General features: G+C 49.7%; 1 protein-coding gene across 2 annotated transcripts in view; it reads left to right on the forward strand.

Annotated features, from left to right (window-relative positions):
- Nucleotides 1-13657, forward strand: part of LOC116956392 (polypeptide N-acetylgalactosaminyltransferase 18-like) — a 91479-nt gene that overhangs the window by 39664 nt on the left and 38158 nt on the right. Inside the window, exons 9-12 of one of the 2 annotated variants that reach the window (XM_032977980.2) lie at nucleotides 758-895; nucleotides 1258-1353; nucleotides 2577-2735; nucleotides 5037-7831. The exons of the other annotated variant lie outside the window; for it this stretch is intronic. Coding sequence (XP_032833871.1) covers nucleotides 758-895; nucleotides 1258-1353; nucleotides 2577-2735; nucleotides 5037-5177 — 534 coding nt within the window. The 3' untranslated portion in view covers nucleotides 5178-7831. Of the gene's footprint in view, nucleotides 1-757; nucleotides 896-1257; nucleotides 1354-2576; nucleotides 2736-5036; nucleotides 7832-13657 lie in introns of those variants that run through there. 2 annotated transcript variants of the gene reach the window in all.

Below are 13657 nucleotides of genomic sequence, written 5' to 3' on the forward strand. Positions count from 1 at the left end.
AGCTTCCTGATTCGCTACCGATAGGGGAGGGGTCGTGCAGGATTCGCCAGCCCATATCACATGACCCAAACTCTCCCATTTCAGCCCTCCCCTTCTCCCTCAACTGTCCGTTAACTGTCAATCAACTTTTCAACTACTCTCAGCGAGAAGCAGTCTTTGCCATTTCCATACTTCTTCACAGTGGAATTTACTGCAGACAGGATAGACAAATTAGTAACGTTGCCTAGATACAAATCGAAAAACCATCAAAAACGTTTGTCACAGGCTTGTGTAAATATACCGTGTTTTCACAGCCTCAAGATATTTCCGAGCTTGGGCATAGAATTCGTAGTAAGCATAGTCAGCGGTGATCCTGTCAGCATGGACTTAACATGCTCGTGGCCAAGAAAAGGTCAATGTGGAATATTGAGATTGGCCATGATGACTTTTTTTTCTTCCAGTGTGGGTTGTTGTGTGCAAGAGAAGTCTCTGGGACCAGTCTCAGGACATCAGTTCAACATTGAGTTGATGTTAAGAACCTTTTTTGGGTGGAGATCATGCAGTGTAGATCACCTACGTAACTTCCGGCGAGGCCAGATTCGCTCTGGAGTAGAGCTCACAGTGAGGAGTTCAACAAATGGGCATCTAAGGCGAAACTTTTTTGAGCCAAATGGTGAATAAGATTTGGGTGAGGATGTTGGTGTACGCTCGTAGCACCCGCCCCCCAACAGGTTGTTGGAGAGCTACATGGTTGGTCTTTGTCTTTTTTTGTTTCCAGGGCTCTGGGATAGACATTGGCGATATCTCGGACCGCGTGGCTCTGCGCAAGCGGCTCCAATGTAAGAGCTTCGAGTGGTACCTGGAGAACGTGCTACCCTCGCTGCCTAACCACAAGGAAATCGTCCAGTACGGCGTGGTGCGTAGTCCTTCTGCACGTTCAGGGCTGGCTTGTTCGCTGAATGGAGTCTGTTCTCCTAATAACGCGGCAGTAGTTACGTTTTCTAATCCATTTATTGCATTATATCTAATTCGCGTCATGAAAGCAACACGCGTTATAGAAAGACTGACTACATAAACTGTTGGTGATGATGATTTAATTACTTAGTCAATGATCATTTCAGGAGGGGGAAAAAAGAAACTCAAACCGATCCTATTGCAGGCACACGAGGCGAAACATCGGGCACACGTCGTAGTGCACCGAATGATGCGGTGGAGAGCGCGGGGATGTGATGGCGGTGTGCGCTGCTGCTGCTGCTGTGACCGGTGTTGCCCTGTTAGATGAGGAGCGTTGAGAGGAAGGACCTCTGCCTGGACCGGGGCGACCCTCAGAAGAACACCCCCATCATCCACCCCTGCCATGGATTTCAACCCCAGGTGCTCGTCACAATTTCCCTTCCATGTGCAGTTTGCTGTCCTTCACCCCCCCTCCCCCCCGCACCTCTGATTTAGCGTAGTGTATAGTGTAGTGTATAGTAGTGTAGTCCATAGTAGTCTGGTGTTTAGTAGTTTGTATGTATGTTAAACTTTCGCAACCGTATGTAGAAAACTGTGGCTAATCGGAGGTGCGGGGGGAAGGACAACAAACCAAAACACAAAAAACAGATATGAGGGTTTTGTGTTGGACTCGTCCATGAAACCCTCAAGACTGAAAAGAGTCTTAAAGACTGTCTTTCATTCGAGTCCTGCCAAGTTGGGGGGCGAATATTGCTGCTGTGTTTGATTCCCAACTGAGTCATTTGCGTTTGATTTTTCAAAAATTTGGGATCGTAACAACACCACCACGGCATCTTTAACGTCTGCCATGCGACCTGAAGTTAACGGCCCATTTGCGTTTATTACGGCCGCTACCGCGGTATTAACCGGGGCAACCGTTGTGTATTGTTTAAAAACCACGAGCCTCTGCAAGACGAGTGGCAAATGTGGGAAGGCATTTTTTTCGAATTTGGTAAAAATATTTAAAGAGCCTTACAATGGACTGTGGTGAATACGAGACGGTGGTGGTACTTGATAAATAGCGTCACAAAATGATTCCTTAAAGAGTCGCGGGCTGCTCTGGAGCCGCAGGTTGCTGACCCCTGGCCATGGTGAACTGCTCTCCTATGGTGAACTGGACTCCCATGGTGAACTGGACTCCCATGGTGAACTGGACTCCCATGGTCAGAGGTTGGCAACCAAAATAACAAGAAGAGACATTTTTTTCGAATTTCAAGAGCCGCACCACAGTTACTTAAAGAGCCACCGCATCGCGGTTCCGGCAGCCGCAGGTTGCCAACCCCCTGCCCAAGCGCGACGGCCCTCTGTGTACGTCAGTTTAACACACAGCAGCAGTAGTCGGCTTTTAACACCAATATTATCCATAATAGGGTTTATTTTTTGGGTTAGCTCGTGTTAATATAAATGTGTCGTTTAAACCCGCCACTACCACCCGACACAGCCAATTGCTAAGGTTTTGTCATGTAAACAGAAGCCTGCCAGTCTAGTTACGAGTTCAGTGCTAACCGGTTGTGCATTGGGAGAGTAAACGCGCAGCGCCGTTTACAATTCGAGTGACCGTGACGTTTGCGCCGGTGATTTCACAACGACGCTCTGGGATGCAGTTGGCAGTGGAAACGTCAACAAAGAGGATCATGGTGGGCTTCAACGTGGACCTGAAGTCTCCCGGAGTCATCTGCGTGGGGATGTCCAAGACAGAGACTGAACCCGCCCTGCTCGACTGCGACCTGCAGTCGGTGCAAGAGAGGATTCTCAAGTTCCAGGTGGGTGGCCCGCACCTGTGGACGCTTCACAGCATTCCGCTCGTTTATACCCAGAAGCGCCTCACCGCCGTGACTCAAGGCTCTCTCGTTCAGGAGGGTCCCGCCTCCCACCCCCCCGCCCCCCCCCCGTGCATATCCGTGTGTGTGTGTGTCTGTGTGTGTTTGTGTGTGTGTATGTGTGAAATGTCGAACGCCCACTGGCAGGAGGTCACGGGGCAGACCCAGGTGCCACGGGTCGACTGACTGAGATGACTGGCTGATGCACCACCTGTGCCCTCTACTGTGCCTACTTGCTGTGCTTTAGCCACCCGGCACTCCGCTCGTTGTTGTGAGCGTCGTTCCTCCGCCCTCCGTTGATGTTGGAGGGCGACTGCCTCCAACTGCCCAGTAGCGTCCTACACAAGCCTCCTCCACAGAGGCCGATCTTGACACTGCTGGTACCAGTCATTGGCATGTCCACTCAGCTCCACGTCCTCCTGTACCACATCACTCCATCTCTTCTCTAGCCCGTGCCACGCCCGTTTAGCCCCCTCGATCCCACTGTACAAAAGCTGTTTGGGCATGCGGTGATAGGGCATGCGGGCTACATGGCCCAGCCAACGCAGCCTTGCCTGCCGGAGGAGCTCACCGATGGGACATTGTCCAGATCTTTCGAGGATTTGTGAGCTCCTCACACAATCCAGCCTGGTTAAACCAGGGATTGATCGTAGGCAGGCCAGCCTAAATGTTTCTAACCAGCGTAGATGTTCCATTAAGGGGGTCCACGTTTCACAAGCCTAGAGAAGGGAGGGAATGACTGTGGCCGAGAAGACCCGAAGCTTCATACGGAGCGACAGACCAGGTAGCTTCCACACAGCGTTACGCAACCGATGAAAATATAATGCCGCTCGACTGATTCAGAGTGAGACCTCTGCTGTTAAACCGGAGCCGGTCATGAGCACACTGCCCAGGTATGAGAAACTCTCCACTCACTCCACAACTGCCCCATCACCGATTGGGATTTGTGGGGGTGGAGTGCCCGATGGTACAAAATACCCAGGCAGGTGCTTCGTTTTGGTGGGGCTAATGGTAAGGCTCCACCTCTTAGTGGCACACTCCAGTTTCAGCAGCAGCGCCTCCAACTTCTCCTCTCAGTGAGCCGCAATTACCAGGTCGTCGGCATACATAACGTGGTTGACCAATAGGGAGCCATCCCTTGACTGCACCCGGGCATCGATCAGCCTCCCATTGTATCTGTACCAAATGGAAATTTCTCCAGTACAGCTACTGAAGGCTTCACGAACTACGTGGTCGAAAGGGATGTTAAATAATGTTGGAGCCAGAGGACATCCCTGTCGCACCCCAAGGTGTACAGGGAATGGCTCTGACTCCTGGCTACGTAGTTTTACCCGGGCCTGCTCACCATCATGAAGGTCCTTAATGAGCGTGAGCAGAGGGTCAGGGACTCCGAAAGCACGAAGAACAACCCAGAGCCCAGGCCTACTGATGGTATCATAGGCCTTGACCAGGTCAATAAAGCAGAGATGTAGGTTTGTCGGAATACCCTACACCTCTGCTGTAGCATACACACAGAAAATATAGCATCTGTGCAGGAGACCACCCTTTCCTGAAACCACGTTGAGGCTCCGCAAGCCTCTCCTCAGCATGCCGAGTAAGGCGATGTTGAATAATCCGTGCCAGGACCTTTCCCGGCACACTGAGACGTGAGATGCCCCTGTAGTTGTTACAGTCTGTGCGGTCCCCCTTCTTAAAGAGGGGTACCACAAGGGCATCCTTCCAATCCTGTGGAACCCATCCAGTTGTCCAGACTGTTGTTATGATGTCATATAGGGCAGTCTGTGCACAAACGCCACCCTCCCTCAGCATTTCGCTTGGGAGATCATCTCTGCCCGGTGCCTTTCTTGGTCTCAGACTCTGGATCGCCTTCAGTACTTCCTCAACAGATGGCACTTCAGCCAGCCACTCACAGGGGGTGACTTCTTCCAATATTTGAGGCACCGCAGCCTCAGCAGGGTCATCCCCACTTTGTCCCGCGATTTGTTGCCATTTCGCGGGATTTCCCCTCCCCCAGGGCTTCACAGAAATGCGCAGCAAATCTGCAAACCTGTTCCTGGGTGTCGGAGATTGGATCACCGTTCTTTCCCCTAATGATGGTAATAGGTGTGGTGCTGCAGGTTACTTTTTTGATGGAGTTAAATAGGGATTTGTGATGGCGGGCCATTGAGGCAGACTCCATCTCCTTCACACATGCGTACATACACACGTGTACATATCTTTTTTTGCGCGTGGCCCCTGCTGCAGGACGGAGAAATGCGAAGCGGAGACGGAGGAAAGTGCTTGGAAGTGCAAGAGGTGGAAGGCGAGAGCTTTGGGGCTCGGCTCGTCATCCAGCCCTGCACCGGAAAGAAGTGGATCGTGGAGTTTTACAGTCCCCCCAAGTGATCCCAGTCATCATCCTCTTCATCATCGTCATTGTGATGAAGACGACGATGACGATCGTGACGATTATCGTTTACAGAGCGAGACCAAACTTTCTATAATAATTATAATTAATAATAAGAGAGGTGGCAACTGATTGTGCCTTTGGGATGTTTATTTAAAGCAATATATATTTAAAAGAGAACTGTAAAAAAACGACAGTGGGACGCTCTGCTGCGTTAACACGGTTGTGAAGATTTATGAAGGGCTGCATTAAGTTTTGCTTTGCGCGGGAATAGTTGCACGGCGAGAGCCGATATCACAATGCGGGTGTCGAGCGACATGGCTAGCACCGGCGTCACAATGGGAATGCCCGCGCGTCTCCGTTTGTGTCTCCGTGTTTGTGTCTCTGTGTGTATGTGTGTCGGTCTGTGTGTGCGTGTCTCCGTGTGTGTGTGCGTGTCTCCGTGTGTGTGTGTGCGTGTCTGTGTGTGTGCGTGTGTGTGTGCGTGTGTCTGTGTGTGTGCGTGCGTGTATCCGTTTGTATCTCCGTGTCTATGTGTGTGTCTCCATATCCGTGTGTGCGTCTGTTGGTGTGTGTTAATGTGTGTGTATGTGCGTAGTTGTTTGCCTCCGCGTGCCTGCCCCAACTGCGGAATAGATGACCGAGAGGGAGAGTTGGGAGGGCCAGCGATGGTGGCTGACGGCAGCTTGCACTGCGCGTGCCATGCCGGGGGAGAGGGTAGTGGGTGAGACTCAGGGGAGGGTGGGGGCCGCATTGTCCACTCAACACCTCGGGCTTTGATCTCAAGTTGTCTTCGCTCATCCATCCACGCACGTTCTTTGCGTTCTCGGGAGCCAGTGGTCGATCCCGATCCGCGGTGCAACGATCCGCGTTACGTCGGCCTCTCGCGTTACCGGAGTGTATTGCTATTGGAGTTCGGGCGGTCTTGTTTTATAAGACACCGTTGCGCGTTGTGAATACGCACCGAAGGAGTTTTGCTTTGAGTGAATCTGCGACGGGCGGGTGTGTGCCACGACGGGTCCGACGCGACGTGCGTGCTCGAGATGCCCCCCCTCCCCCCCCCCCCGTTTCGCTCGTCACGCCTCTGCCAGCAAAACCGTTCCTGTGCCGGGGGGCCACCCCCTCCCTCTTATTCTAACGTACGGCTGATGTCGACGCAGAGCGACAACTACAATTTCAATATTCAGGTGTCACACCCAGATAATAACCGCGTCAGGAGTAAGCCGAGTCGTGAATCGTCATCGCTGCGATGATGTCTCCTTCGTATTTGTGGATCGGGGAATTGCGTCCTTATACATCGTACGGTGTGGTCTGGGTAACCACAGTCGCACACTACTGGAAAGTTTTTTATTTTCCATTTGGTGATGGTGGGGGAGCGGTGGTGCTGCGGTTAGCATTCTGCGCTACGAACCCGGCGACCCTACTTCGATTCCCGCTCACGGCTACCAACACCATTGACGATTATCTGAATGGGTCCTGGGTCTCTCCTGTATGTATGTTGACCTTCATTGGCACGAGGTCGACTCGACCTCAAATAGGTACCTGGTAAGATGAGTAAACTTCGCCACTCGGGAGACAAAGGCGGCCGGGCGTGGTGCTAGCCACCCCACCCCCTAGTGTACCGTGTCGGCCTTCATAGGTGCTACTCGCCAACAGCACTTGACCCAACAGTGTGTTGAGGCTACCCGGGGGATCTTTGTCTTCGGTGGTGGTCGTGGCTATGCCGCTGCATGTGGCTGCTGCCTGTGAACCAGCACTGCTGCGAGGGCAGCAGCAACAGCGAGGGTTGGTGGATCACCGCACAGATGGGTTGTGAAGCTTCCATCAATGCCCTTAGATGGGCATCGAGGAGGAGCCGTACTCCCTGGTACAGCCAAAGTGTGTGGACTAATCTCCATCTGTTCCGTCTGCACGGGATAGAGAGAAATTGCTTCCCCGAGTCGTTCTATCTCTCTGTTCCAGATTGAGTGAATAGAGTGCTGTGTGTTCTAAGTTCTAAATCATATTTATTGTATTAATATCGCAGTGATATTTTCTGGCAGCTCGCATTCAAACGAGACGCGTGGTAACCGGGGCCGGGCCAAATTCTGTCTCGCTGCTGCGTTTTAAAACTAAGAGATTGAACGCAGTCTGCGGTAGTTTGGCAGTAGCGGGGCGATGTTGATAAAATTATTATCCGGTTGAATGATGCATTGGCAGTAGTTGTGCAAACAACAACAACTCTCAACGCATTCCGTGTCAACATTGCATGTTGTCCTTTCTCAAAGACGCCAGCGAGCGATGCACTTCCACATAAACAGGGGCGCCGCGGTGGCGAAATGTTATCTCCCTCGCCTGGTACATAGTGGGTCGTGGGTTCCATCCTGACCCTGTTGCCTGCTGTATATTTGGAGTTTTGCGTATTCTCCCTCTCTCTCTCTCTTTACTCGTGGTCGTGTGGATTTGTCTCCGGGTCCTCCGGGTTTTCCCTACACATGAATAATCAACATCACGCGTTTAGAGTATTTTGGCTGCTATGAATTTCCACACCAAGGTGATGATAAGCCACTTTCGTTGAACGTATCATTTGTGGCCAGGTCGCTTCTGAAAAGAGAGCTGCAGAACTCAGTGGAATTTACCTGGTAAATAAAATGTATTTTAATATTCAGCTCTGCCTGTGATATTGTCCCGAGAACTTTATATCGCACACTTCCAGTTGCTATAACCAATTATTGACACTGCTCGCGAAGTCACATCACTCGCTGTCTTCTCTGCCTCCTTGTAGAAACATTTTATCGTCAAGGACCACGTTAACCACGGAATGTGTCGAGTTTTAGATTTGAAGCCTTCATAACTGCAAGGATCCATACTCTTTGGTTCTATTCGGTAAAAGTCACGTAAGTAAAAATAAAATAACAAAAATCACGACGTTTCGGCCACAACACAAGTGGCCTTCATCAGGTGAAGGGACTGGACTGTCCAGAGGACAGCGTTGGAGTGAAAACAGCAAGCCCAGGTCGCGTCCTTTAAGCTGTGTGGGAGGAAACAAAAAAACGCCTTGACAAAGGAATTAGCATAACAATGATGTACTGGATCGGCATGGTGGGGGGGGGGGGGGGGAGTTTACATAATGTTGGTGTGAAGGGAAATAAGCTGCTGTGAAAGTTTGGAATACCACTACTTGAATAAATATACTGTACCATTGAATATTAATTTAATGTTTGGTTTGATTTAGAACATCTTTCCAATGATTGCTTAATTTGAAACCATCCTCTCGGTTGAATTTGTGTCTGTCTTTGTAAATTTGAATTGCCTCGTGGACAAATCTCTGATAAAAACCCGTGGGTTTGCAAAGAACCTTGGTATCGGAGAAAACTATATTGTGATCACCCACAGCGTTGTAACAGTGATTAGCTACGGCAGAAGAATTCGTTCTGCCGTGTTTCAAATCTGATTTGTGCTCGCGAATTCGGTCAGAGACATGTCGCTTCGTCTCCCCGATATAGCAGTCACCACCGGTGCAGCTCAGTTTGTAAACCCCGGGGTACTGTAAGTCAGGAACGACTGGGCTTGCTGTCTTCACTCCAACGCTGTCCTCTGGACAGTCCAGTCCCTTCACCTGATGAAGGCCACTTGTGTTGTGGCCGAAACGTCGTGATTTTTTGTTATTTAATTTTTACCTACGTGACCTTTACCGAATAGAACCAAAAAGTATGGATCCTTGCAGTCACGAAAGCTTCAAATCTAGAATTGTCTGTAATTGTCTGAGTCACCTGTGCAGGTGTGCGTGTGAGTGTTTGTGATGGCACCGGTTCTGTGAGAGGATGGGTCAGGTCCCCTGTGTTTGACAGACGGGCGTGATGATTACAATGCGCGGAATGCATGTTACACAACATGGTACACACGTATACACACACATTCTCATACGGACACACACATACAAAAACAAATATCCCCGTGTAGCCTCAACAGACTGTTGGGGCAAGTGCTGGTAGCCACCGCTCATGGAACGGCACGCGATGGGGGGGGTGGATGGCCAGCACCACGCGCCCGGCCGCCTTTGTCTCCCCAGTGGCGATGCTTACTACACACCGCACCAGGTACTCAATTGAGGCTGAGTCGACCTAGGGGATACCCAGAACCGGTTCAGATAATCGTCACCGGTGTTGGCGGCCGTGAGCGGTGAATCGAACTCGGGTTGGCCAGGAGGGGGCTTCGTAGCGCAGCATCGCGCCCTAACCACTGCGCCACCACTCCCCCAACTCCATACGAATCCTCACACACGTGTGTGTGTGTGTGGTATGTGGTGTGTGTGGTATGTGGTGTGTGTGTGTGCTGTCCACACTGACTTAGTTACGAACAGCCACACGCACCAACAGCCTCGCACTGATACAAACCACCGCAACCTCCGTGGCATCTCGTCGCGGCGCTTGTGCAAGGCCACGTGCACTTGGAGGCCACGTGGGAGTGTCGAAGGCTGGCTGGAGAGGTCACGGGACAGACCCGGCACGTGCTATGGGTTGGGTGCTGTGCCAGGCTGGGGGAAAGGAGGTCACGGGACAGACCCGGCACGTGCTATGGGTTGGGTGCTGTGCCAGGCTAGGTGCAGGAGGTCACGGAACAGACCCAGCAGGTGTCATGGGTTGACTGCTGCGCCAGGCTATGTGCAGGAGGTCACGGGACAGACCCGGCACGTGCTATGGGTTGGGTGCTGTGCCAGGCTAGGTGCAGGAGGTCACGGGACAGACTCGGCACGTGCTATGGGTTGGGTGATTTTTTGTTATTTTATTTTTACCTACGTGACTTTACCGAATATAACCAAAGAGTATGGATTATTGCAGTCACGAAAGCTTCAAATCTAGAATTGATAACCTCTACGGGGAGGGCTTTCACCTATCTGTTAGAGCTTTGAACAGACAACGGGACAAGAAGTCAAAGCTCATCGAGACGCTGACCTTCCTCAAAAGATGCCGCGACAACAAGGTAATACCCATCGCCTTCACACTCACATCTGCTGCTGTATCCGCACCGAATTCTAAACAGATTCTGTTTAAGGCCAGCCTATCTTTAATCTCAGAGAGGATAAGACTACTCCGTTTTGAACTCGATACTTTAGACAGGACTCTCCTACAAGCTCATTTAACGCTAACATAAAAAAATGTCACCTTCTGATTGGAACCACGTAGACAACATGACTGCTTCTTCTGCCGATTCACTTTCAGTCAAATACAAAGCTAACCTGATTTCTAAATTCAACCACCTATCGAAGAAGAACCCAGTCCCACATATAACAAAACTAGACGTTAACACAATCGTCATTAATCAGAGTAGCACCCCGATTTCGGACAATCTGAAAACAGTACTGGCTAGAGGGCTAAATTTTGCTGTCAACCCGAAACATATTCCTGTAGATTATATCATCTCTCAGGTCGATGTGGTCCTTAAAGGCATAGGACACATCCAAGCAGACGTTGCGAGAGCTGAAATAGCCACTATTCTTAAGAATGCTAAGAAATCCATTAGCAAGATCAGCAAAAATTAACGCTCTGAACTCGCGAATTTAAAAAACATAAGTGATATAGTCATCCTCTCAGCCGACAAAGGCAACGCTACTGTAATTATGGATAAAGATTCGTACAACAACAAAATCCAGAACATACTCAACGATGGAAGTTACTCAAAAATTAAAAATGACTCTACTAATAGCCTAACTATAAAAACCAACAAGATCATCACAAATTCGACCTCCCTAATCGAACCAACTAAACGTCCCTCCTTAAAACCTTCTGCTGCAAGAACCCCTAGATTCTATGGTCTCCCCAAGATTCATAAAGAAGGCACTCCACTACGACCCATCGTATCCACGATCAACTCCCCTACCTATAAGCTAGCACGTTTTCTGTCAGATACCTTGCTACCTTCACTGGCAAGACCTCCTCAGCAGTACTTAACTCAGCTCATTTGGTCTCTATGGTCAAAGACGTTGTACTGTCCCCTGACGATATCCTTGTCAGCTTCGATGTGGTCTCGTTGTTCACCAAGGTCCCGGTACCTGACACCATTGAAATCATTGAAAATTTGGTACAACATGGACTAGACCCTGATACACCTGCGCTGATTAGACACTGCCTCACCAATACCTACTTTACTTGGAATGGCACCTTCTACAAACAAAATGAGGGTACCCCCATGGGTTCTCCCTTATCACCAGTGATAGCCAATGTTTTCATGGAGAAATTTGAATCAGACGCCATCCAGACTTCCACCCTCAGACCTTCCCTGTGGAAGAGATATGTGGATGACACTTTCGTCATTTGGCCACATGGCCTCCCTGCTTTGAACCTTTTCCTACACCACATAAATTCTAGACATCCCGCCATCAAATTCACCATGAAAGTGGAGAAAGATGGCAAGCTACCATTCTTGGATGTTCTGTTTGAGAGGAGACCTGATGGCTCACTGAGGCATTCTGTCTACAGGAAACCCACCCACACAGATTCCTACTTGAAACCTGAATCCCACCACCACCCAGCTCAAAAGAACTCTCTCATCAAAACGTTATACCACAGGGCACATTTCATTTCGGACCAACACCACCTGACTAGTGAATTAAAACATGTACACCTGGCCCTCAAGAGAAATGCATACTCTGACCGTACCATCCGCCAAGCTGTTTCTCCCTCCATACAGAAACAACCACTTGATACTCTGGTCAAAACCATCACACTACCATATATAGGAGGCGTTACTAAAAAGATCTCTAAAATTCTAAACAAACACAAGATCCTGGTCCGGTTCAATACAGTACACAAAATCCGTGACCTGATCCCATCCATGAAGGATGTCGTTCCTGACTTACAGTACCCCGGGGTTTACAAATTGAGTTGTACCAGTGGTGACTACTATATCGGGGAGACGAAACGACATGTCTCTGACCGAATTCGCGAGCACAAATCAGATTTAAAACACGGCAGAACGAACTCTTCTACCGTAGCTGATCACTGTTACAACGCTGTGGGTTATCATGATATTATTTTCTCCGATACCAAGGTTCTCTGCAAACCCACGGGTTTTTATCAGAGATTTGTCCACAAGGCAATTCAGATTTACAAACACAGACACAATTTCAACCGAGAGGATGGTTTCAAATTAAGCAATCATTGGAAAGATGTTCTAAATCAAACCAAACATTAAACTAATTTTCAATGGTACAGTATATTTATTCAAGTAGTGGTATTCCAAACTTTCACAGCAGCTTATTTCCCTTCACACCAACATTATGTAAACTGCCCCCCCTCCACCGTGCCTGTCCAGTACATCATTGTTATGCTAATTCCTTTGTCAAGGCGTTTTTTTGTTTCCTCCCACACAGCTTAAAGGACGCGACCTGGGCTTGCTGTTTTCACTCCAACGCTGTTCTCTGGACAGTCCAGTCCCTTCACCTGATGAAGGCCACTTGTGTTGTGGCCGAAACGTCGTGATTTTTTGTTATTTTATTTTTACCTACGTGACTTTACCGAATAGAACCAAAGAGTATATGTCGAGTTTGTTATCTTCTTCCACTCTGTAGGTGACGCCATGCACCACGTATACAGAGACCATGTGACGTCATGTGCCACGTGTGCAGAGACGTCGTGACATCACTTGGCGATGGGGAAAATGTCACAACGTCCTGTGCACTTGACGCCAAGCATCGTGCATCTCCCGTTTCCTGGTCTCTGTTGTTGTTGCTGATGCAGGCAGGCAGTGACGAGAAGGAAACTGGCACTATTTGGACACACGTACGATGGGCAACATCAGGGAAATTTAAAGTGTTGTTTGTTGTTCGGTAAAAATGGAAAGAACCAGAAGGAGAGGAAGACCTAACATATGGCTTGACGGCATGAAGAGATTGGTGCCAGAAAGATGTGGCCACCACTTCAGCAGATTCGCACAACAAGATAGAGAGGAAAGTGAAAACAAATGTGAAGTGGACACTTACTACGGGCTATCTACCCATGGATCGTGATGATAATGACGATTGTTGCTATACTACGCACGTTTACCCAAGACTTTTTAAGAGGGGTCTGCGATGTTACGGCTCTGTGAATTTCCTAGCGTTGTTGGGATGTAACTTGGTCAATACCAATTACATTCTGTGTGTGTGTGCGTGTGTGGGTTTAGCTATGGCACTGTAGGGGGGCACAGCTGGTGCATTTGCCAGATCTCAGTCGGTAAACCCATCGCTCCTGGGTCTGTCCCGTGGCCTTCCATCAGCGAGCCATCGGCACTTCACGTGACAGCCTCATAATGCACCTGGCCTGGCACAGACGCCGTGGTGACGTCACCGTCACTGAGTGGCGAATGGCGGGTACGGGTATGGGTACAGGTTTGGGTTTAGCAATGGGAGGAGGACACCAGGGAACCCGGAGGAAGCCCACGCAGACCAGGGTGAGAGAGAACATCCTGAATCATCACAGGTGCCCGAGTAGGGAACGGAATGCGGCCCCCTTCTTGCTAC

The sequence above is a fragment of the Petromyzon marinus genome, chromosome 65 (assembly GCF_048934315.1).
Source record: "Petromyzon marinus isolate PM22_M1 ecotype Great Lakes invasive population chromosome 65, UKy_Petmar_22M1.pri1.0, whole genome shotgun sequence".
In the NCBI taxonomy this organism is placed as follows: domain Eukaryota; kingdom Metazoa; phylum Chordata; class Hyperoartia; order Petromyzontiformes; family Petromyzontidae; genus Petromyzon; species Petromyzon marinus.